Genomic DNA, 26752 nt, shown 5'->3' on the forward strand with positions numbered 1-26752 from the left:
CCTATACTCTGTTGAGTATGGCCCATTACTTGCTATCTTTTTAAATATGCCTGGTAATATTAGTTCTGGAAATCAGATATAAAAGTGCAGGAGAGTTTAATATTTGTAGATATACATATCAAATAATCAGAATTCCAGCTTGCATATAGAGTCCAAGACAGTGTAATCACGGATATCATATTTAATAATGTTAAAATATCTTTAGAATAATTCTATTTTGTGGAGAATCATTCTTTTGTTTAAATCTGTAGATATTAATGAATGCAGCCTCATCCCAGGAATCTGTGATGCTGGTGAATGTTCCAATACTGTTGGAAGTTATATTTGTCTTTGTCCACGTGGCTTTGTGACATCCACAGATGGCTCTCGTTGCATTGGTAAGTTACCATACCCTTTTCTGTGGATTTTTCTTTATGTTCATTTTATTTGTAACTAGTCTCTGAAGTAACTTTCTAATCTTTGCCCTATTCTGCAGTTGAAATTACTTGATTCTGAACATCTTGTTCAGAGAACATTATATCAGATGGTATGCAGTATTATGTTCCCAATTATTTTGGGAAGAGAAAACGTTATGGTCTTACGCACTTTTACCTTGTTTCTACACTTTTTTGTAAGATATAATTTTGTACTCTTTATCCTGTATCAGAAAACCAACTCAGCAGCGGATATGCTAGGTATCAAGCTCAATAGCTTAATAGCTCAAAAACTTCAGTATCACTTGCTGATATTTTCCGCACTAAAAGGAAAATTCCATGAATGTAAACAAGTATCCATCATAAATAGACAGCGTGGAGACTAAGAGAAGAAATCCAAAGCTTTTCTTCTGAAAGGGGGGGCATAGTTCTTCAAGAGAGTAAATCTCTGAGAGTAAATTCTGGGCACTATTCTATTGTACTATTTCTCGGAAACTGTGAAATCTATCTTACTGTATATGGTTGTCATTTCTGCTGAACAATAAAGATATACTTTCTGGCCGCATATTCATCATGGGAGCCTAGAACAGTTAAATGATTTATCCCAAGGAAATTTCTATGTACAGAAACCTTATGGAAGGGTGCCACAGACCTTCTGTTATAGATGCCTGCTAATTCATCCAAGTGATCTCCTAGATACAAATGCAAAGTAGCAAATTTACAACCCCAAGTTAATTTCTAGCCACAAGATTCCTGAAAACATCCATTTGATAAACCTGATAATCTAAGTCAATAAAAGATGTACAAAATAAAAGTAGATTACCGTGCAAATTACAAAAAGATAATTAAATGTAATTAATGTTAAAATCATTATGGAGATAAATTCATATGTCTCTTTAAAGATTGATCTGAATATGTTATTCTTTAAATAGTTTTCTTGGTTGAAAATAAGTCTATAGCACCTGCCTCATCCATCATTGATTTTCATTTAGAAAATTCAAATTAAATTAGGATCTAAATAAGGCAGAAGAGGATTGGGTGTATTGTATTTGTGTATTGGGTGAAGAATCAATTAATTAAAGGCGATGGGGTAAAAAGTGATGACTTTTTTTATTCCAGGCATACACATGTTGACCAGACTCATTTTCCCTACAAGACTTGCCAATTTAAACCTATGACACTTTCCACAAATCAGTAATTTATAAAATGTGGCTAATTTGTAAATTGCTATTTTATTATTTCTCACCTTGACAACTTTAACTTCCCTGACTTCAACTTCCAGAATTCCCCAGCTAACACTGGGTTCTTTTGACAGCTTACAGTAATTTCCCCATGTCTTTGAATCCAGATGGTTGACATCCCAATAGTTGTAGCATATTTTAGTCTAGTCATCATTTCAATTAGTCATCATTAGTTTTTAATGTTTTTAATAATAATTATTATTATTTGTGAACAATTGGTTTTTTTTTAACTTTATTGTACACTGCCCAAAGTTGCTTGTTTTGGGAGATGGATAGCTGTATAAATTTTAAAAATAAATAAATACATTTTATGGTTCCAGTTAGTTTTTAAAGTACTGTGTTGGGGTTTTTGAGAAAAAAAGGGGAGGATTTGTATTTATAGATGACTTTTTTATATCACTTAGGGTCACTTCATTAGAAATGGGTGGCTATATAAGTGCTATAACTAAATAAATAAATCATTTCTTCTTCCCATTGTGAGTTGCAGTGAAAAAGGAAAAGTCTGAAGTAGTGCCTAGTACGGACTCATGTGACTGATTTGTGGTATAGATATAAATTTATTTGCATACTTTTGCCTTTTTTTGTCTGTGCCTTCCCAAATGTTCTTAGCTATAATTCATCACAATGGCAGTCACAAATTGCAGATGGTAGTGTTGCATGTTTCACTGATTATATTTATAATAGTTAAGAAAATGTTTTTACTAAGTGCTCCATTAATAATTTTTTGAAATTAATATCCAGATCAAAGAGCAGGTACTTGTTTCTCCAGTCTGCTGAATGGTCGCTGTGCACAAGAACTTCCAGGCAGGTTTACCAAGATGCAGTGCTGCTGTGAATCTGGGCAGTGTTGGGCTCTTGGTTCCATTCCAGAAATGTGTCCTGTTAGAGGCTCTGGTAAATATCTTAGCATGTTAAAATTACTAGAAAAACTCATTTTAATATCAATCCTGAAACAATGCAAAGGCTTACTTTAAAGTATTTATCAAATTAAGCCTCACTGCTTCTGATTTGTTATTGATTGAGCCAGTTTTTTTCCTCTTGTTATTTGAAATAATTCTTCAAAACAAAATTTATTTGAAGGAATTATTATTTATTTGGATTTAATGAAGCAACTTTCATTTAATTACATTGTTAAATTTAACTGATAACTATGTTTTATATCTTCATTCTGTTGGATCTTCGAAGGGTGAGGTTACATACAGAAAGCTTCAACCAACAGAATATTTCTGAAATAAAAAAGCAGCAAGAAAATTTATTTATATGAGCTGCTTGTCTGCATAGAAAAACGATAATTTCCTATATTGCACTTTATATGTTAGAGTTGTTCTATATCAGGGCTGTCAAAATCCCGGCCCACGGGCCAGATGCATCACGCATTGGCCACACCCGCGCCTGGTTTAACAAAGGGGGGAAAAGTCCTGATATATCATGTGATGACGCTGTGATGACATGAGTTTGCCACCCCGTTCTATATAGAAGTCCTTTTTTCCTTTAAAATAATTGAAATACCACATCTTCAGTTAGTAACTTATTGATTTGGCTGAGTAGGACAACAACATTTGTCGTGGCTGATAGAGAATATTGAAGTGGAAAATAATTCAGAGTTATTCTTCATTTTAATGTTGCCTCTATTATCTACATCTATTATGCAGATTTGTACTTGCTTTGATTGTTTATTTTGATTATTCCATTTACTTTTAATGATATTTTCCTTATTAAAAGCCTACATCATTTCCTGAGAAATGTTTTATTAAGAGCGTGATTATATTGGAGATGACTTAAATTTTATCTAAATGTTCACAGTTATCACCAATATTTATCATATAATGAATTAGAGAACTAAATTGTGAATTAATAAAATGTATTGTAATTTTATACTAGATCTACTCAATAGTTACTTGTTTTTGTATATGATGAATAATAAAATTTACCTTGAAATGCCATTTTTCAAATCAGTGAATTGATGTCTGTTTATATCTTTTGAAAGATACGTGCTCATATGTGCATCTTTTGGAAAAATATGATTATAAATGTTATTTTTATTTTTTTTGTAGATGAATATCGTGGGCTTTGCATAGATGGCATTTCTGTTATAGGTGGTTCCAGGCCTGGTGGCACAGGAGGAAATGGCTTTGGCCCAGGAGGAACAGGATTCATCCCTATTCCTGGTGGAAATGGGTTTTCCCCAGGTGTACATGGAACTGGAATAGGGACCGGTGGCCAAGGTCCCACAGGAAATGGCCCCATTATTACGGGACTGAGTAAGTTGCTTGATTGCATAATTATAAAACTGAAGGCTCTTGCAGTAAACATTTGTAAACCTCCTTTTCTACTTCATAGTTAAAACTAATAGGGTTTTTAAATGTCTGTTTTATCAATGAAATATTGCTAACAATATAAACTTGATTTTTTTAGTTCTTCCACTGCTTCTCAAGTTTCTTTATATTCCCAGCATACTCCAATTAATTTATGAGACATTCAATATGTGCAGAATTATGAGTCCTCATTTTTTTTAAAAAAAATCTTCTTACATTTTTAGCCTATACCCACAACCAATGACTAATTCAATCACATAAAATTTCAAATTTATTATATATTCTAAGTAATGTTTGATAAAAACATTAATTGATCTACATTTGGCCTTTCCATGTTCTCATGCATTATGGGCTCTCTTTCCATTTTCTTCCTGATAAAGAATACAACCTGGCAGTGACATCCACACTCTCTAGCTGCTCTAGATTAATGATGATGCTTTAGATTAATGAAAGAAGTATCGCAATGAAAGATGTACCTCTTTTGGGCATCTGGGAAAACTCTTGCACTGCAATGTTGTGATGCTGCTTTCATCAGTCCCCACTGGTGGATGCCACTGGAACCTGATTTCGATTTCCCAAACTCTAGATTTCTTTACTGCGGTACAACCAAGTATATGTAAGGAATGAAAAATGATGAATCTCAATGTTATGTGAGAGAAATCTGCAATTCTGCTAAAATTAAGGGGGTTACTTAAATTAAGTAACCAAGCAAAAACCAATAAGAAAATTACATATGTGCAACCAATCACTTAGTGACCAAAGTTGGGATAGCTACCCCCAACCTACTTACAATCTGGTTTCAAACTTATGCCCACCGCAGTGCCCCTGTTGTCATTCGCCCTTTTGACTGCCTGCAGGTATGTTGCAGAGCTGTCTCCATCTATCTCCCTCACCCATTCTGGCCAATTGGATTTCTGCAGACCTTTTCCCTGCTCCCAAGCTAGCTACTCAGAAAGCCTCAAGTTGCAGAGGGTACCAATGTATGTTAGGGTGTTGAAGCTTGTAGGCCTAGGGCTTGTTTCCTAATCAACCACTCAGCCACCTAGGGCTTTGCAGGACTTGGCCTGTTCTTCAGCTAGTTCCAGGACCCAGCAGCACTCAACTGATCTTTCTTTTTTTGCAACTTCTGAGAAGGCGCCCAGCAGATGTGAAACTCAGCTTTCCTACAGAGGCAGCTTTGTGATAGCCTCCTGTTAATTCTGCAAGTATGTGTTGTTCTTGCAATCCTTTGGGAATCTCAATTTTTAAGGAAAAAGGAACCTCCTTAACATGAAGCCTCCTTTAAAATGGAATTCTCTATTGTGAGAATACCACTTTCTTTCACAAGGAAATCCTATCTCCATCAAAAAGAACTTCTGAAATAAGTAATAAGCCCTTACCTTGGCTGAGCTGTTTGAAATCCTTGTTTTCTGGTCATGTTAAATTTGAAATGTTTCCAGCATTTTCCTCCATTCCATTCTAAGATAGATTCCACTGAAGTCAAAAGAGTTGACTTCAGAGAACCTTAAGTCACCTAATAATACAATATATATTTTTATTTAATATTTTAAAAAGTATTTTTTTAAAAAAAGAACTTTAGAGATAATAATCCAAACTTCTTATCTCACGTCTTTTTATAGCAATACTCAATCAGACAATAGATATCTGTAGACACCATCCAAATTTATGCTTAAATGGGCGTTGCATTCCAACAATTTCCAGTTACCGGTGTGAATGCAATATGGGATATAAGCAGGATGCCAATGGAGACTGTACTGGTGAGTACAATTTCCAATTTCACCTTTTTTCTTATTATATATCTTAGTATATCCTTCTTTAAAAATCAGATTTTTAGAAATGCCATGTCTCTGATTATAGTGCATTTTTGCAAGCTCTGATCTATCTGAAATGTAGATTGATATGTTTTAGATGAACTGATAACAATAAAATGATTTAACCAACATAAAGCCTTTAAAAGACATATCTATCAAAGGAAATGTTTTCTGTTGGAGATGTTTTTTTACAAAATGTATATAAATTAATAACATAATTGCTAGGTAAAAATAATTAGAATATAAAGATCTTCTCTAGCCCTTTGCTTCTCAAGACCTTTGAGAGAAAAATGTCAGGAAAGCCTTTGCAATATCTAGGTAGTCAAATGCTTGAACAAATTCATATAGGAAGTATATAGTGAACTATTAGAATATGCTCAGAATCAACTTCTAATACATACTTCAGTTATCAGCTCCAAATTTTCAACTACATATTTATGAATTCATTTATAAAGCTCCATAGAAATTATTCTGAAATAACTGGCTTTTGTGGACAAAACAAAAAACATATTTTGTAATAAATTCCCATTTAAGTTAAAATATTAAAGAGAGTACTTGGGAGGAAAGTGTTTAGAAAACACTGAACAATCATAGGGTAGTTTGAGTAGTATGGTTGGGAAATTAAAAAGATGTCAAAACATAATGTGATTTTATACAATTTTGTCTGGGTAGGTTTGTTTTTTTACTTAAACGACACAAGGTTTGATCTTATTCTGTATTCATTGATTTGAATAGAAAGAAAATATTCTTTCTGTCAAATTCAGGGATAAAGTACTATACATATAGTATGCCCCTTTTTGGACTTAGCACACATACTATTTTTTTCTAAGCATACTTTAGAAATTTAGAAATGGGCACATTGCCAAACAAAGCATTGGGCTAGTCACATGTAATCTTTACTTTCAAAGAATATCTAAGGAGCCATTATTTTTTGTTCCATAGTGCTTCTTGGCAAAAATACTGTTGGGGGAAAAAAGTGCTGGATTCTCTAATAATTGCAGTTTGCTCTGCAGAATGCTAGTTACTTCATTTACTTTAAAAAAAAATGAAGCAGCTTAATTTTTAAAAGTCAAGTAGAACAGTAAACATGACAGTAATGTAAGGAAGTGTCTGCAAGCACAGTGCAGCTCACAATTACTTCAGCAATAGATTCCTTATAGAATAAGGACCTATGACTAGGGAATACTTTAATGTTATTGTACTTCTGTGATACTGTATTTTGTGTTGTTAATCATATTTTAAAAACTCAGTATATTTAAATCTGTATAATAAGATTATTAGAGTCAAAACAAAAAAATGAGAATGTAATAATGTTAATAATTAGTTGTATAAAAAGGTCTATATTTCCTTTTTGAAGATTTTATTTGCATGGAATTAAATATTATTTTCTATTTTGTAAAAAGCAAATTTATACTTTCTATTAGGTTTCTTTTAGTTAGAGAATTGTGATTTCTTATATTTTAAAAATGGTGAGTTGAATTAGCTTGTGATTTATGTAAGCTAATTGTATTTGTTTATGAAATGCTGTATTTTATTCAAAAAAACTAGTATGTATAAATTATGAAATTTGATAGCATTCTTTTCTGATTCCAACAGATGTTGATGAGTGTATATCAAATCCATGCTCTAATGGAGACTGTGTGAACACACCTGGCTCTTATTATTGTAAATGTCATATAGGTTTCCAAAGAACACCTACTAAGCAGGCTTGCATTGGTATGGAAATGTTATTTGCAATCTCAATTCAATCTATGCTTATATTTGATTTGAGTCTGATACTTATTCAACTCTGAAAACAAGATTATTTTGTCTGTTCAATAAACCATGACAATGAGTTAATGTTTGCAGGTATTTAATTAAATTTATGGTATAGTGAAGCAAAATTTGACAAATTGTATCATCTTTAACTCAGGTGATCTTACACATATGTATCTCATTTGAGAATGAATCATGAAAAAAATAAAGCAACATTCCATGCATACAGTTGTAATAAAACAGTTACTGGTTCTGTTAACAAGATTTCAATGGTCCTTTTTTCCAAATACAGTTTTTAATTTAATGTTTGCCAGAAAAGCACTAAAAAAATCTGAAGAAGCTTCTAGACCCATTTTGATCCTAATGATAGCATTAAAATTATAGTCCACAGGCCTATTGATTCCTAGAATATATTGAACTCTATTGAACTCAGGTGATAAAGAGCATTCTGGTGACTAATAGAGCTCAGATTTCAGTATGGTCTCAGATATATCCAGGATATTCTGAGGCTTTGAACATGAAAAGCTGTAACCCTCTTGGCTGCTTGAGTGCTTCATTTAGATAATGAAAAATAATGAATACATTGTAAGTTTGCATATCCAGATTCTTTTTTGGTCAGTCATGATTAATTCTGGAAATTTGCAATTAATATAATTTTTCATAGGTGTGTATACAATACCAGCATATGATTACTAGAACAAAAATTGTTCTAAATCTGGTTATCTGTTTATTCCAGAAATTGCATAGCCAGAGGGGAAATTCATACTCACCAAGGTTCAGCCGAAGTTCCTGTTCAGGACAAGAACAATTGTTCAAAATACCCCCTAACTTACTATTTCCACTGGGAGGGGGAACGATTTGGGGGGAAATGTAGCAATCCAAGTTAGGACCTCAATATCAGTATGAATTAAAGAGTCCTAATTTAATGGTGTACGATGAACCAAGCATTATTTTTAAGGCAAAAAAGGCAAATTATATGTGGAGAACAGAGTCTTGATTGTCTTAATCCTTGGCCGGGGTCAAAACTTAGTTTTGTAGTTAATTTTATTTGTATTAGAAAAAGATATTTGTGCTGTTTCTTAATCTGCCAGTAACTTTTGGTCAGTGGATTTAAAATTTGTAGTTTTAAAAATAGTGACAAAGTGGAGGACATACGGAATATATTTATTTAAAAAATTTAAGGGGTTTAAAGCATGTTTTTTTTATATTAAATATCCATTTTATGCTTAGCTAAATCAATTTTGTTCCTTGCTGCTCCACCTCTCACCTCTGTCCACATCTGGCTCGAGTCACAAAATAATTAGGTTCCCATGATTTATAGATGAAGAAAGTAGTCTTAAAACTCTTGCAAATAAAATAATAACTGGTTATTGAAATGTTTACTTTTATTTGTTTTTCTCAGACATTGATGAGTGTATTCAGAATGGTGTCCTTTGTAAGAATGGTCGTTGTGTGAATACTGATGGTAGTTTCCAGTGCATTTGCAATGCTGGCTTTGAACTGACAACTGATGGGAAAAACTGTGTTGGTATGCATTTCTTATTTTATTTTACTTTTTAGGCGTGGTTTTGTTTTAGTTACAATTGCTCACATTTACTATTAATGGAAAATCAAATTTCCCGAGAAAAGCTTGCAAATTGTCCTGCACTCTATGGATTAAGAAATTATATTGGATTCTGTCAAGTTTTGAGGTGGGGGTAATGGGATTGGCACAAGGAGGAAAATTAGTTTTTTTAAAAAAGGTATACCTTTTTGCTCTGCATCAGAAGTTTCCATTAGATAAGAATCATATTTCTGAATAGAAGAAAAACATCTTTGGGGATTTAGAATTTCATATATTATTTCAATTGTAATCTCTAATGCTTTATTTTTCAGATCATGATGAATGTACAACTACCAACATGTGTTTGAATGGAATGTGTATCAATGAGGATGGCAGTTTCAAGTGCATCTGTAAACCTGGGTTTGTCCTGGCTCCTAATGGACGTTACTGTACTGGTATATATGTATTTTACCTATCTTGATGAGATCAATATTTGTATAAAAAGTTCTATACTTATATAACAACAATACTAAATTTAAGTTTCTATGCCACCTGACTCTTAATTGTGGTGTTTTTTGCATTTGAAAGTGTTATGGAAATCTTTATTATTATTTATATCATGCCTATGGATGATATATTATTTTGTTGTTAAAATCTTTAATATAATTGCAGAATTAAAACCAGATACATCACTGGAGCTACACATAATGTTAAGCCAATTTGTTTTCAATAATAGTTTTTGAACAATCATGGAGAATTAGTTACACATAATACTCATTTATAACATAAGAAAGAATATTTCAAAGAGACAATCTTTTTGTGGACTTTGTGGGATTCCACCACTTGTATCTCACTGATAAAATTTAGTAGAAAATCAATGGCACTATTTTTTATTTTGGGTAATGAATAAAATACATTCATTATGGTGTTGTTAAGGTTAAACATAAAATAAAACAAAGAGAGAAAAATGGCTCCATTCACTTCTCATTCCTTTATGATAATATGGACTTGCTCTTGGCTGCCGAAAATATTTTATTTTTAAATGGATCTAGGTTGTACATGCAAAACCATAATCTCCTGACACTGCCAGTTTGTGAAGCCAGAAAGGTTGTGGACCACTCGGTTATATGATTGTGAATGCAAACATTTTTTTAAATGATGGGAAATATTCATTGACTGATAAAGCTATATTAATTGTTTATCAAACAATCTACTTAACAGGAGTCTTGATTTTTTAAGCAATGCGATCTATTGGCGTTCACACAGGGAGTACTAAATTATATGTACAATTTACTTTTTCTAATAGATATTGATGAATGTAAAACTCCAGGTATTTGCATGAATGGCCACTGCATTAATACAGAAGGATCATTTCGTTGTGATTGTCCACCTGGACTAGCTGTTGGAGTTGATGGTCGAGTTTGTGTTGGTAAGTATTTTTTTCCACTTTCCAAGAAAACATTTTAGGTCTAACCTAAAATCTCAAGTCTAGCCTTGAGATTTACTTGTAGTTTACCATCTAAGTGCAAATTGAGTCCAGCCTTGTTTAACTTTTTTTTAGTTAGTCAAGCTCAGTTCAATATTACCACCTGTTGCAACAAATATTTCTTAGATTAAAACAAAGTAATGTTACAGATAATAGAACATGGATTCATTCATATCTGAAATAGCATGTTTTTCTTCAGGAAATTAATTGATAAACTTTAGTATGCTACTTAAGAAATAACTTGTAACATAGATAGAATACCCACTTAAAAACAATAATTACATTAAAACACAGCTAGATGTTAATATTTGACTGGTATAGAATTTTACAGAAATTCTTGGGTTTCATATGAATCCATAAATTTTAGGTGTAAAAATTGGATTCATTTTTAAAATGAGAATGCTTATTTATATCATTATGGAGTATTAATTTATGTATTGTTTTTCCCATCTTTTTTTAGATACTCATATGCGAAGCACATGCTATGGTGGAATCAAAAAGGGAGTATGTGTACGCCCTTTTCCTGGAGCAGTGACAAAATCTGAATGTTGCTGTGCCAATTTAGACTATGGCTTTGGTGAACCATGCCACCCATGTCCCGCCAAGAATTCAGGTAACGGGATATCATTTTGGACTTCATAACTGGCATGAATACTAAATTGTAAACAAATGATAGATTATAAATCTTGTTCATTTTTTTAAAAAGCAGGTTTTTAAAATTATGAATAACTTACTACCATTTTTGGTAGCATTGCAAACAGAGAGAGGGAAAGCCTTCTTCTTTCTGTTTCCCAAAATACTGTATTATATGTCTAGAACATTTGTTTTCAATTGTGCTTCAAATCCATTTCAGATCAAAATATATCTCTTTGTTTTTCAGTGAGAGTTTTAATACTTACGTGTTTTCTTATGAAACATTATTTGTCTTTAAACCATAGGTAGTAATATAGATCCCTGTTTCCCCTTTAAGGTTTAAATTGCTGAAAACATTACACACTGCTTATATGCAAAAAAAATGCTTTGCATGAAAAATTGAGAATGGATTGAATTCAATTTTACTAAATTAAAAAAATATACAGGATAGCACAAAATAAGAATGTGGAAAGCAAAGTGCACGTGCACAGGACATTCATAATACCGTATATGCCGGCGTATAAGACGACCTGGCGTATAAGACGACCCCCAACATTTCCACTCAAAATATAGTTTGTTATATACTCGCCCCTCTTCCGCACGCCTTCCACTTTTGCACTTTTTTTTTTTTGAGGCACTTTTGTTCTGTACTGTGGAGTTGAATCCGTGAAGCGAAGGAGCAGCCAGCCTTCTCCCAGCTCCCAAGGAAAAGGCTCGCACCGCTGGGTTCCGCTGAGGTATCGGCTGGGGCTGTCAGGAGTTGTTACCGCTGGCACGGCTCCGCGGCTCCAGTCCCGTTGCCTCGGGAAGGGAAAGGCAAAAGGAAGAGCCGCGGGCGCTTTGCAATGGCAGCAGCGGCTCCTGGTTTTGCCTTTCCCTTCCCGAGGCAACGCGGACTGGAGCCGTGCGGAGCCGCGCCAGCGGTAACAACTCCTGACAGCCCCAGCCGGATACCTCAGCGGAGCTCGGGCGGTGCGAGCCTCATTTCCTTGGGAGCTGGGAGAAGGCTAGCTGCTCCTTTCGGCTTCACGGGATTCGCTTCACGGTGCGCAAAGTGCCTCAGCCGCGGGCAGCCGCAGTGCTTCCCAATTACTATTTGCCGGCATATAGACACCCGGCATATAAGACGACCCCCAATTGGAGGCATCTTTTCAGGGCAAAAAGTCGCCTTATACGCCGGCAACACGGTAAATTAATCCAAACATTAAATGCAGTTGAATTGAATTAGATCTAAATGTTGAGCTGGATTCTGTTCCAAAAAGCTTATATGCTCATATTCTGTAACATGCAAATAAATATAAAAATAGAGGATATCGAATATAAAACCAATACTTTGCAACTTGTTTTTATTCCAAAAAAAACATATTTTACCAACTTTGTCAATGGTAATTTGTTAGTTGAGATACTGCTCTATTGCAATGTAGTGTACTTGTTTAGGAATTTTAGAATCTGTGAAGGTGATGTAGTATATAGCATACAATAATACTGTGAGGATAAGCAAGATAGTATTCTGCATTGTAAATTAAGATATAACCTACTAATTGAAAAAGAAGGTTTGTTTCCATCTAAGTAATGTGTATAAATTTGACATTTATCTTACTTAGAAAATTATAGTAACATTAAACCAAATTACGTTGTTTTAGGAAGTCTTTCTGAAGTTATATTATTTATAAGTGAATGAAATTAATTATGTTGAAGTGTGTATGAACAAGAGCAGAATTTTCAAAGAATTTATCTTCATTCAATAAAATATTTTAAAATATTAAAACTTAGTATAGTTGCTCTAATTATATTGTATTTCACTATTTTTATTTTCTCATGAGAAGCTGAGTTCCATGGCCTTTGTAGTGGAGGAGTAGGAATTACTGTGGATGGAAGAGGTAAAATATGCACATACAGAAAATAATGTTAAGTAAATGTAGTCTTTGACTTATAACTGTAATTGAGCTCCAAATTACAGTCATGAATTGTGCTGGCCATTAAGTGGACATGAGTGCATCTGTTTTTTTTTTTTTTTTAACTTTTTTGTGGTAATTGTAAAATGAATGCTGTGGTCATTACACAAACCCATTATGTGCAATGACATTTTTTCTGGAAGCTGAAAGTAAATGCTGGTTTCCAGGAAAATATGTTGTAAAATGCTACACTCAGCTGTAAATGTGATCCAGTGGCTTAGTGCCCAAAATGTGATCACATGACCATAGGTGGGAGTGGCTGTCAGAACTTTGAATCCAGATGATAAGTACCCTTTTGGGGATCCATAGTAACTTTGAATGGTCACTAAGGTTGACTAGTGATAAGTCAAGAACTACCTGTATTGTTATGCTTGCAAACTGTTATAATGATACAGACTTTTCTTTAGAACCACATAGTATTGGGTTCATTCTGTTTTAATACAGAAAATACATTGTATTTTGTTGGATATTTTGATGATGCCATTTTTAAATAACAATGTATATGTCTCTAGATTTCTAACCAAGATATTTTATTTTAATATCAATTAATGTTCATATTGAATATAAACTTGTGCTGACCTTCATGAATAATATATCCTTAATATTTAATAAAAGGTACTGCAGAATATACGCTGACAGATTATATTGTTATTGCAGATATAAATGAATGTGCTTTAGATCCTGATATTTGCTCTAATGGGGTTTGTGAAAACTTACGTGGCAGCTATCGTTGTAACTGCAACAGTGGATATGAATCAGATGTTTCAGGACAAAATTGTGTTGGTATGTTATATGAACAATATTCATTCTGAAACTGTTGTAATACCTTAATATTTTGATACACAGAAAGAATAGTGACCTCTACTATATCCTCACTTATATCAATAAGTTATTGACTATGTATCTTATAACCGTTATGACCAATTTTAAACTGCATATCATATATATTTAACCATATAATATTTACCTTCCAGTATTATAGGAAAATCATTTTCTTGTGTAATTTATTTTAGTTATTCCATTAAACATTGCCATTTTTGTGACAATTACGAAATATGTTGCTACTTTAGCTATTTATTAGATTTTTGTATTATAAATACATTTCCTATACATAAAATATGAGATCTAAAATCATAGTGAACCATCTTATCAATCCATTATTAGCATAGATAAAAAATAAAAATACAGCATTAAGAAAATAATTGCTTTTTTTAAACAGAGAACAGGTAAATGTTTAATGACCGAAAAAGGGGCTTACACAGACACTCAATTCCAGAAAATAATTGTTAGTTTTGATTACGTGCCATCAAATTGATATCACCTCTTACGCCCTTATATAGATAGTTTTTCTCCATCACAATCTGTTATTATCTTCATGACAATCTGTCCCTAGCCTGGTCCTTTAAATCTTTTAATTCTAATCCATTGCCACAGTAACTGAGGTCATATTTCTCCCTCATGTTTTTAGAAGGATAGCGTCTGAAATGTAATACGGTAGTTTGAAACTGATCGTTTGTGCCTTGAGTAAGAATTCTCAGTTGATTTTTTGGGATGATCGTTTTCTTGCCTTTTATTCTCAGGAGTCTTCTCCCAACACCCAAACTGAAAAGCTTTAGAACTCTTCCTATCCTGTTTCTTTACAATCCAACTTTCATCTATACAAAGTGTTATAGGAGATACCATTGCTTGCATTATTCTGAATTCTGTAAAGGTAGAGGCAGCACAGCATTTATCAATTTATTTTCCAAGGCCTTCGTGTCTCCTCTACTAAGTTTTAGTCTGCAGAGTATTTCTTGACTATTTGTTACTTCATTGTGGATAGTTGATCCTAAAACACAGAGGCTATCATTCACTTCGGTATCTACCTTGTCACTCGATGGCACATTGTTGTATCAGTATCACATTGTCATCAGTATAACATTGATTATTGATGTTTCTTTGTCCATCATGCCTTATATAATGTTCTGTTATCGAAACATTTTGTTTATGTTTATAGCAATTATATTTGTCTTGTTTTTTTTAGATACATAGCTATGTAGAAGTGTCACTTTACTATAATGGTTGATGATCATGTTATTGGGAAATAATTAATTGACTCCAGATATTCATTTCTGTATAGACTGAAGAACTTATTTACTTATTTATAAATCACATTATCATGTTAAAAAATGGAGCAAATACAGACGAGTAATCCTATGTTTAGATAGGGAAGATAGATAGATAGATAGGAAATAAAAGATTTATTTAGTTTGAAGATCTTTTATTTATAACCTTTATGAAAAGCAGGAGATGCAGCAGGAAATGTGATTTAACAATGGATCAGAGGAAATGGAAAATTTATAATTTTCATAAGTTTATTCCTCTTACTGGTTGCTGGCTAGATCTTTCAATTTTTTCTAAGAATCTTTTATAGAAAAGGGTCTTCAGGCTGTCCTATATACAGTATATTGGGTTGTAATGCTATGTTATAGCAGATTGGAAGAAAAGTTAAACTATGGTAAAGTTCCAGGTTATTTTTAAATATTATTTTTCTATTTATTTATTTTTATTATTTTTAAACTACCCATCTCTGACTTTTTTTAAAAAGCCCACCTGCAATGTTCTTGAAACTTCATTTTATTCATGGGGCTCTCAGGGACTCCTCAAGAGAGGAATTATCTTTGAAATCCTCAACTTCTTCTGCCCTGACCTTTTTTAAGATTGAGCTATGTATATATTACCCAAAATCACCAGCACAGGATATAGAACAGGAAGCTGCATAAGAAATTGTATCAGTGAATTTCTAGTTCTGCAAACAGAATTCACCTTTAATTTGCATTATTATAATAAATCATAATAATTTGCATATTAAACAGTGTCAACTATATTTAATGGAAAGCTTACCCTATTCATGAAAAAATGTTTAGTTTCTGTATTTATATAATATCTACTGCAGTACAAACTAGTTTGGTTAATATGTACTATATAATACGAAAAATTAGCCCTAACTTTGCACATCATTACTAATTAGATTAAAAGGTACACTTTTCTTTTCACAGTTATATTCTAGAGTGAGACAAGTATTACAGAAAAACTTAGTAATGTGAAAATGAGATGTAGGTATTGCTTGCTCATAGAAGAACACATTCTCTAGCACATAAACTAATTTGAATTATTTATTTCTTTTCTAGACATTGATGAATGTTTTGTGAATCGATTATTATGTGACAATGGCCTTTGTCGAAATACACCTGGAAGTTACAGCTGTGTGTGTCCAAAAGGATATGTATTCAGTAGTGAAACTGACACATGTGAAGGTAATAATTTTTAACTAAAAATAGGCATTCTGTTGTTTAATCAATTCTCTCCTTAATTTAAATTGATAATATTAGTAAAGTATTTAATTAAAGACTTCTTCATTTAAAAAAATGTAAAGTGCCAAAACTGTTAATTCTTACAATTTTTCATTATAAGCTAATTTTTTTAATTTTTGAGACATTAAAGTAGACAAATCTTAGAGTCTGATTCACTAAATACTAATAAACTTTTCTGGACAAGCAGGACTTAACTGGAGCTAAATTGATAGCTAGTTTGTAAAGTTACATAAATTTTTTAGTTGTTATGGGCAGTTATTTTGCAGATATTTAACTATTCCTCTATATGCTGTGTATGAAGGTGGCAAATGCCATATTTGCCTAAATATTCTGGAAGTGTGTTAGGCTATTAAATGAGAATTATATTACTGGGTTTGAATTTTGGGCTAAAATCTTTTGAAAATATTATCATGTACTACAAAGTTAGCCTCATCTAGATAACTTTCTAAATTATTATATAACATTAATATCTGCTGAACTGTTACAACAATTTTGAAAGGTGCTGCTTAATTCCAGTTGATTAACTGATCTACTATGAGATCTATGGAAAAAGTAAGGCACCCTTGGTTGATAATGATGAGGCAAATTATCCATTGTCCAGTTTCAGAAGAAATGTGTTCTGTGCATGCTGATGAATGTGCAGAAAATCAGCAAAATCTGAAGTGGTGAACTCAGTGAAGTGGTGGCATAGCAATTTTGTTACACAGGTAAAAGTTGAGTTGTACTTTGTACAGCCAAGCAGGAACTCATGTGCTCCTATAAGATTATCAATATTTGTAAAGAATATAATTTCAAGTTCTGAAATAACTTCCTGATAGCCAGTGGAATCATAATCTTATATAACATGTTACAACAAATTTAAAATGCCCAGTTGGAATCCACTTTTTTGTTAAAAAGAACAGTTTGGCTGTTTATCAGGAACATACTGTAGCCAATAGAAATTAATTCACTTCCAGGGACACTTTAATTTTATAAATGTCCCAATAAAGCAGCACTTCTCAGAGCTTTCCCAAAAGTTCAGTGGAAACTTTGCTCCTGATTTTTACCTACCTTATGGTTAACATATACTCTTTCTACATATCTACATTTTGGTTCACTCTAAACAACCAATTTCCATCATAGTCAACATAATTTGAAATCTTATTGAAAATCTTGTTAGTATTTTTTAAAAATCACATTTCTGTTGTATAGCCCGGATACATGAATATATATGTGTAAAAATATATTGATACAACAAATAACATTGCAACAAGGGTTATTTTATGTAACACAATTCTGTTCAATTGGAAGTAGATTTTGTTGAACCCTGCGAGACTTGCATTAAATAAACATGTTTAGCATTGTAGTGCGTGTCATGTTTTAAAAGCTGTCCACCAGATGGATAAATTTCTTTTTATAGACCCCCAAATCTGGTTCAGAAGAGTTGGGGAAAACATCCAGGGTAGACTTGGTGCATGTAGAAGACAATAGGGAGGAAGAGCTAAGGGAAATCAATTTGCAGGATATTTGAAGTTATCCTTTGTCGGGAGTTCAAATGGTTGCGTATGTGTTTTAATATTTTAGTACTGTGGAGAATTTATTAAAAAATGAAGGCTGAAATAGTACAACAAAGAGATGCTAACTGTATCTGTTTATCTTGATATTTAGCTTCAAAGAATAGCTGTAGCTATAAACATGTTCCTGCTGTTATACATGAATCCAGAACACAAACAACAATACATAAATCATTGTAATGTAATCACAAGGAACATTTAAAATGTTGGCTTTGACTTTCAAGAAGAAACAAATAACAAGTTACTTTTATAAAAGGAGCAAATTCAGCTAAACTAAATTTTTAATGTGGAAATTACAGTGGAAAATTGTTTATAATTTTATAATCTTTTTTTCTTTAACATTAGATAAAAAAAATCCCCCAAAACCTGTCCTAAGCAAAGTTAAATCCAGATGACTGCCAACTCCTATAAGTGTATTGAAATATTAAATAATCTGGTCTTAAATCTATGAAAAACAGAAATGAAAGTTGTCATAATTTTTTATTTTAAATAAGGTTATTTTGTTCTTATTTAGACTGTTGTAGCAAATATATAAAATACTCAAGGATGCATTAAAACAAAGAAAACAGAGTGTTATAAAATGTAACACTATAGTCCAAACCATATAAGAATAGGACTTGTCTTTAAAAGGTTTACATACAATTGCCCTTAGTAAATAATAATAATGATAATAGTAGCTCTACTAGGAACAGCTTACATCATGCAATGATACCTCTAAATATCAGACATCACCAACCCAACAACCCTACTACCTCGAATCAAGCAGACAGATATTATGTGAGACAGAGGTCCCTCAAGTAATCAGGCCCTATTCTATGTAGGCCTTTGAAAATAGCAACCAGCATCTAACGGGACCTAGAAGCAAGGTTTCAACTAGTGCAACTTGCAAAACAATGGTGTTACATGGACATACAGAGACATGTCCATATCTGTCCGTGCCACTGCATTCTGGACCAGTTAAAGCTTACAAGTGGTCTTCAAGGGCAGTCTCATTAGAATGCATTGCAGTAATTGAGCTGTAAGATGACCAGGGCATGAGTGTCTGGAAGCCACTCTCCCCCACAATCTAAGGCAGGGGTGTCAAACTCAAGGCCTGTGGGTTGGATTTAGCTATAGGGTGCTTAGATCTGGCCCGTGGGACCACCCTGGAAACAGTGAAGGACTGGCCTACAGTGCCTCTGCCATCAATGATGGAGCTTTGGTGGGCCACACACGGCCCTCCCAGGCTCTGTTTTCAGGCACAATGGCCTCCTTGCAGCCCTTTGCCAGCGAACACTGAGCTCCCAGAGGCTCCAGGAGGCCATCGTGGTCAAAAACGGAGCTCAGGAGCCCATTTTCGCTGGCAGAGCACTTGAGCCACCACAGGCGTCCCCAACACGAGTGACATCAAGCTGGCATGCCCACCCTGGCCACACCCACCTCGGCCCCTGATGCAGCTCTCAATGAAATCGAGTTTGACACCCCTGATCTAGGGCATAACTGGCACAACAGATCAAACCATGTAAAAGTTTGTCTAATCACCCTTGGATGGGAAAATGCTAAACATGGAATGTTCCTAGCTCTTGTTGGTTCTAACACCACCACCCACTTGGGCTTGGTAGGTTTATTATAATTAATAACATTTCTAGAAATATAAAGTTACAAGAACACAGACATTTACAGTTCATAAACAGTGTACATATTTTAAAAGGGCAAATTTTCTCCACACCCCTGGCAATCTCTTAAATTTATGAGAGTTTCTAAACAACTAAACATGTGTAAAGTTAGCAGAAGAGAGTAGGAGAAGGAAAACACTGAAAAAAACCTCTTTCATTTGGCACCCCCCAAAAAGGCGACTTGGCTAAAGTCACAAGGCACACTTTCTAATCATTAGATATGACTGCAGGACATAAATTCAGATTCCCCATTTTCACCTACCCTCTTGAGAAATTTGCCAGCATTTTAATTGATTTACAGTCTTTATAGGAACTCAGATTCATTTAGATCAGGGCTGTCAAACTCCCGGCTCATGGGCCACATGGTTCACACTCTGGCCATACCCATGCCCGGTTTAGTGAATGGGGGAAAAGTCCCAATATGTCACGTGATGCTGACATGACAAAGTGAGTTTGACACCTCTGATTTAGATTAACTAAAACAGACTTTTTAACACCTTGTCCAAGTTAATTTCTTTTCCAGATTGAATTGCTAATAGAATTTTGGTGCTGAGTAGATAGGTAGATATGTTAATATCTGGTACATTAAATAATAAATTTGTTGTTTCAATTTTCATTGTCATTTAGGGTTTATCAAAATATTCTGAACTCAAAACGGTTGTTTCAATAATTTTAAACTCAGAAATCTCCTCCCCCATAGTCTAGAATTTCACACAAGCTCAAGATAAAATGAGACAGGATTTGCCCTAATTGATCAGGCAGTTAAAAGCAATAGGAGGTCCTTTCCAGGTTTCTGTCTTTGACCATTAAGCTATTGGGGATTCTTCCTTGACTTGTCTGACAAGGTCTTGTCTTGTTCCTTAGACGACATCTCTTTCTCTCATTCATCAAATACATTCTCACGTACCATTACAGGTTGTTCCCAATTTGAATGTCTGAAGGTTGTCCATTGTGCCATTTAATCATGTGGACTATTATAGACATGTTCAGCCTAGAAGTCAGAACAACATACAGGAAAGGGGGTACAGGTATTCTTGCCAATAAAATCATATAATAGTGTGTTAACCTTCCTAGGTATACCAGATATAAAACACACCAGATAAACTACTGTAGTGTAATGCTAATTAACAGAATCTTACAAGTATGAATGTATAAATCTCCATTGTTTCTTTTGAAGCCTGTGAAGATAGGGAGGGTGTCTTCTGAGCCTCTTTCTCCACCCTTTATGCAGCTGTGGCCTATATCCTCTCTTATCTGATTGTTCTCTAGGCTGTATCTCCTCCCCTTATTTCTCAAGGTCTTATATACCATTTACACAATGTCCATAAAATCACTAAGAACTCCCCTTCTTTACCTCTTACTGCAATTAATATCAGCTGTCAGATGATATGTCTTCACATGGAATTACTTAAAAACAATTGTGGAAAAAATGGAGAAGAATGTGAAAAAGAAAATAAAGATTATTGCAATCACACATACCCTTCACTCTCTTATATAGTATTATTTTCCAAACTGGCTGAGTCAGTGGAGTCATAACACAATTACATTTAGTTCCTATAGTTTTTAAAAATATCTTAAAGCTTTATGAGCCATAAATGAAAAAACAATTTTTGGACATATTGTTGTACAGAACATGCTGCTTCCATTAAAAAGTATTCTTGATCTCTCAAAAGACAGTTATTCTGGAAAACTGCTTCAATTGAAATTCTAAAATATATTTCTAGGTTATTTGAGGTAACCAATTAATTATCACTTACAAAATTATGCAGGCACTGTTATCTGCCAGCCATACATTCTCTGCATTGAAGACATTTAACTCTTTTCTCAGATCAGTGAATACATTTTCCAGACATTCTGGCATAATGTTGTTCATGGCAAGATTCATACATTATAATATTTTCCAGAAAGTAAGTCTAACATGTTTCCTTCTGGATTATAGATATAAACGAATGTGAAAGCAGTCCTTGTGTCAATGGAGCTTGCAGGAACAATCTTGGGTCTTTCATTTGTGAATGTTTATCTGGCAGCAAACTAGATTCTACAGGTTTCATTTGTATTGGTGAGTCTAATGGTTTTTTTTAAAAAAATATTATGAATTCTTTAATTTGTATTTACACAATAGTCTTTAAAAGAGAAAAGAAGAGTATATGGTAATATCCAAGAAATAATATAGCTGAACAATAGCACCATACAATATCTTATCTGGAAACATTCTGATTAAAATTCATTTTTCATCAGGAAAATGCTATCAAGCTTCAGAAAAAAAATTCAGAATATAATGTTACAAAAAGTATTTGTCTTTTATTTAGTGAATCTTAAATATACCCCACAGAAAATATGCTGTAATTCACAGCTGATACATTTATTACATTTAGAAACATCCTGATTAAAATTTTCTGTTGTTTGCTGTTAATAGAAGAATAAATTTTTAATTAGGATTTTTCTAATTAAGGTACACTGATAAGGTCTCCTCATGAACTGTGCATTTGGGTGGCTCACGGTAATTGAAAGCAAAAAATTATAAGAAGAACAAATTAAAGGGAATAAATAATATTCAAAAATGGCATGAAGAGCAGGCTGGATAGAATGAAGCAAGGGGTTGTCCTGTCCATGCCAAAAGTCTGAGTAAAGATCCTGGTTTTCGTGGCTCTTCTAAACTACAGAAGAATGTTAGGCCATCTAAATCTCCACTCTGCTGTTCTTTAGAACAGTGGCCCCCAACCTTTTTTGTGCCACGGCCCGGTACCAGCATCACAAAATGATCCGCGGCCCGGTACCGGCATCAGCACACATGACAAGGCAAGGCGAGCCGAGCGACCGGCCAGCCAGCCGTCCCCCGCTTCTCCCCGCCACCTTCAACTCCTCCTTTGTACCTTTGTCGATGGGCTTCGCTTCGGGACGGCTTCGGGACGGTCGCTCGGCTCGCCTTGCCTTGGGTGCTGAAAGAATCCTCATGCCTTAGTTTCGTTTGAAGCCCCCGCCTTCAATGGAAACTAAGGCGCGAGGATTCCTTCAGGACCCAAACGCCGCTTTCCAACCGGAAAAGCTCACCCGGAAGCACTTTCTCGTCAAACAAGATGGCGGCACCCAGCAAACTGGCGGCCTGGTAGGAAATGTTCCACGGACCGGTACCGGTCCGCGGCCCGGTGGTTGGGGACCCCTGCTTTAGAAGAATTATAAAGCCCGAGGCCTTTAGTGAGAGAGTAAAACCCCCTTGCTTTGTTCCATTTGATCCAATCTATCCAATCTTGCTTTGTTCCATTTGATCCAATAAAGGTGATATTTTATATCAGTGAGAACAGTTGATCTGTGGAACGGCTAGTCTCCAGAAGTTGTAAATGCTCCAGCTTTGGAGGTTTTAAGAAGAGATTGTCCAGAATGGTATAGGTCTTCTGCTTGGATAGGAGGTTGGACTAGAAGACCTCCAAAGTCCTTTCCAATTTTCTGTATTCTGTATTTGATCTCTCATAATTATATTAAGGCGTTAATATGCTACATAATGAACAAGCGTTAATTTAATATTATTGAAAATAAAAAAGTAAAAGTTCAAGACCTTGCCCTGGTGTCAAAGGTATAAATGCATTTTTTATACTCTCCCATCTATATTCGGTGTCCTAATTGAGAGAGATGGGGATGCTTTTGTAATTATGCTGAAAAAGAAAAGAGTATCGTAAAGACAAAATTGCTAGATGTATTAATGCCAAATATTTTTTGTATTTAAATTATCGCCTCATTTACAGCAATGCTATAGTAGCAAAATTTGACAAGCCAGTTTGAAAGGCTCTAGCAGTAAATTTCTACAAGAGCAGTAGTTATTTTGTATTTATTTATCATGAATATGCTTTACCACAGAAGAATTAGGAAAGCCTTATTGTGTTTTAATTTACTGTAGATAGTCTGAAAGGAACATGCTGGTTGAACATACAAGATAATCGCTGTGAAGTGAACCTTAATGGAGCTACTCTGAAATCAGAATGCTGTGCTACTCTGGGAGCTGCTTGGGGTAGTCCTTGCGAGCGTTGTGAATTTGGTATGGTTTCTACTTCATAATGTTTTCTAAATTCTATACATATATATTTGTGTGTGTGTGTGTGTGTGTAATTAGACTTCAGCTTCAGTAGAACATGTATACCACACCAGAGTTTACTTTGTGTTAAAATTATTTATTATTCTTATTGTTTTGTTTTATTACTTTAATGTATACTAGTTTTAATGTTTGTCCAATGTCATTATGGTTGTAAGTGATGACATTATGTGACTGCACCAGATTTTTTTTACATCTTTTGTAGTAGTTATTAAGTGAATGGTATGGTTCTTAAGCAAATCACTTTTTCCCAATGGACGTATTTTTTTTACTGGTAACCAAAACTAAACGCTAGAAACTATAGAAAAAAAGCTATAAATCTGCAAACATGTTCACATAACCTTTACACACTGCAAATGGCCATAAAGTGATTATGTGACCAAGGTAGGGGTAACCATCAAAATTTAAAACTGGGTCTTAAGTAACCTGGGAGTATCCATGGTAATTTTCAGTTATTAAGACATTGTTGAGGACTACTTATAGTTTTTATGTGTTGATATTTTTTTTGTTTCAAGTGCAATTTATGCTGCTTTAATCATTCTGACTTTTGGCAGCTTATAGCAAGTCCTTGGACTTAGGACTGTATCCAGGCCAGAATCACAGGATTGTGACTGTTAGGCAGGACACGATATATATTTTTTTTGTAGCGATCATTAATTGAATAAAGCAAATACATTTTACCCAATGGCTGGAAACCAGAAGTAAATACCTGAAATCTGCAAAAATAAATTTAAAAACTGCAATCATGTGATCACAGGACACTGTAAATGGCTATAAAGATGATTCAGATGCCAAGGAACCAAATGACTGTGACAGGACTGTGGGGGAATTGTAATTTTGAAATTAGCCTGTAAGTAGTTTTTGGAGGGGTCTGTCATAACTTTGAATGGTCACTAAGTGACCTGTCATACATTTGAGACATTTTGATATTGCTGTACTACAGATATGTCAAGGACTATCTGTAGTACAGCAATATCAGAATGTCTCAAATGTGTTTTTTTTTTAAACTGAGTTTTTAGCAGCTTCTTAAGAACCAGGAATGAAGCTACAGGTCTTATTTCTGGTATATGGGTGTTCCTGAAAAGTTTTGTCTTCCAAGTTCTTTCCACTGAATCTGATTGGATATGGTGACTGTCAGCAAACTTTCTTCAAACATACCTTGGGTGGGCAGATTCTATCTGAGTACATGGTCTCACAGGTCTTAAGACACTTGTATGTCGAACCAATTTGTAGCCAAGAAAACATCTCCTTTACAAATGTTTATAGTATATTAAAGAGTCCCAGTTGACTTCCACACAGTCGCAGTTATATATTTAGCATTTTCAGAATAGCTTCAGGCTGACATAGTGTATGATGTGGCTGAGGTGATAAGATCATGAGTGACCATTGCCAGAGCTTGTGTGTGTGTGTGTGTGTTTGTGTGTGTGTGTGTGTGTATTTGTATGTATGTATACAGAATTTTGCATTCAAAGGGAAAATGGCATTTGTCAGCAATTCCATAAATCAAAAACATCTTCCTAGGATTGTACAGCAGGTGCAGCTGCATGATCCTGATAAAGGTTACAGCTGCATTAAGGGTTATTGACAGATGCTGCATATACAGGATATTTTTCTATATTTATGTTATGTGTTTATAAATGTAATAAATATTTTTTCTCTTTGAATTTGAAGTCCTACCTAACCTGGATGCATGTACGAACACCCATACTTATAAAAGTCTGTCTTTAGTAAAGTTATATAAGATGTACATATTAGGGGAAAATACTGAATGTACTTCCAGTTTTTCTTTTGAAATGGGAGAAATGGGATAATGAGTAAATACATGTAAATCTGACATGGATTTATTAATATATTGTTAGTTCATAAAGCATGAAATATTTTGTTATTAGGATAGTGGGATTTGCAATATTGGTCTTATTTTCTATTACTCCAACAATCATTCTGTAAGTATATTTTTTCCTTAATATAGTTGGTAATAAATGTTTCCCTTTTTAAAACTGATTTATCCCGTGTGTGTGTGTGTGTGTGTGTGTGTGTATTTCTTCAAATGTTTCTTCTTTTCTCTTACAGATACTGCATGCCCTAGAGGATTTGCAAGAGTCAAAGGTGTTTCTTGTGAAGGTAAGCTTGTTACTATTTGAGTTATTTTAACTAACAAAATAAAATGAAAGTATCATATGATCCAAATTGCTGTTGAAGTCAATTTATTCTCCAATGAACGCTATCTTTTATGTTAGAATAATACTATTCTAAATTTTCCTTTGAGTTAATTTCAACTCCTTCAGGTTCCAGTTATTTTCTGGCAACAAAATAGAAATAGTTCTTCTGGGAATATTTTCCAACTTTCCAATCTAGTCTAAAACTATCGTATTTCTTGGTTGTATCCCACTTAATTATGGACCATTTCGAATCCTGCTTAATTTCTGAGTTCAGCCATGGTTGGCTATGTCCTGCTGCTTTGGAAATCATGATGGCTTATTCAAGCACGCCCATAATGTTCTCTTGTTAGCAATATGGAAGTCCATAGTATTGTTTTCCTCCCACTTACTTTTGCAAGTAATTAAGCGATTTTCCTCTTAATTGTTTTCGTGATAGAAAGCTTTCTTTTGGAAGAGGTAGAAGGACTTAAAGCAATGATAATATTACAGCAAATGTATTTATTCAGTTACGTGTTTGTTTATTGAAGAAATTGTATATTATTCTATCCCAAGTCTTTGAGTACTAAAAACATTAAAGCATACAATAACGCAACTAAATTAAATGATTAAACCAACTAGTTCAATAAATATAAATTTGAAAATATTCTCCAAAACTAGTCTAAGGCAACTGCAAACATTCAGTTAAATAGAACCACTTTCTGAAAGTCCAGTGGGATTGATGTCAATTGTCTTTCTGGGTGAGCTGTTCCATAGTGATAGAGGAGCAACAAGGCATGGCTCTGGACCTACTCTCCAT

The 26752-nt window shown here is 34.0% G+C and overlaps 1 protein-coding gene across 1 annotated transcript in view; it reads left to right on the top strand.

Moving 5' to 3' along the window:
* FBN2 (fibrillin 2) overlaps positions 1-26752 on the top strand; it is a 121797-nt gene that overhangs the window by 32658 nt on the left and 62387 nt on the right. The window contains exons 8-22 of the mRNA XM_087957992.1: positions 252-377; positions 2396-2548; positions 3709-3915; positions 5589-5726; positions 7377-7496; positions 8938-9063; positions 9411-9533; positions 10385-10507; positions 11025-11177; positions 13024-13077; positions 13810-13935; positions 16323-16448; positions 21653-21772; positions 23606-23743; positions 25868-25918. Coding sequence (XP_087814118.1) covers positions 252-377; positions 2396-2548; positions 3709-3915; positions 5589-5726; positions 7377-7496; positions 8938-9063; positions 9411-9533; positions 10385-10507; positions 11025-11177; positions 13024-13077; positions 13810-13935; positions 16323-16448; positions 21653-21772; positions 23606-23743; positions 25868-25918 — 1884 coding nt within the window. The remainder of the gene's footprint in view (positions 1-251; positions 378-2395; positions 2549-3708; positions 3916-5588; positions 5727-7376; positions 7497-8937; positions 9064-9410; positions 9534-10384; positions 10508-11024; positions 11178-13023; positions 13078-13809; positions 13936-16322; positions 16449-21652; positions 21773-23605; positions 23744-25867; positions 25919-26752) is intronic.

The sequence above is a fragment of the Notechis scutatus genome, chromosome 2 (assembly GCF_049901735.1).
Source record: "Notechis scutatus isolate UNSWTSFEM ecotype Mainland chromosome 2, rNotScu1.2, whole genome shotgun sequence".
NCBI classification, from domain to species: Eukaryota; Metazoa; Chordata; class Lepidosauria; order Squamata; family Elapidae; genus Notechis; species Notechis scutatus.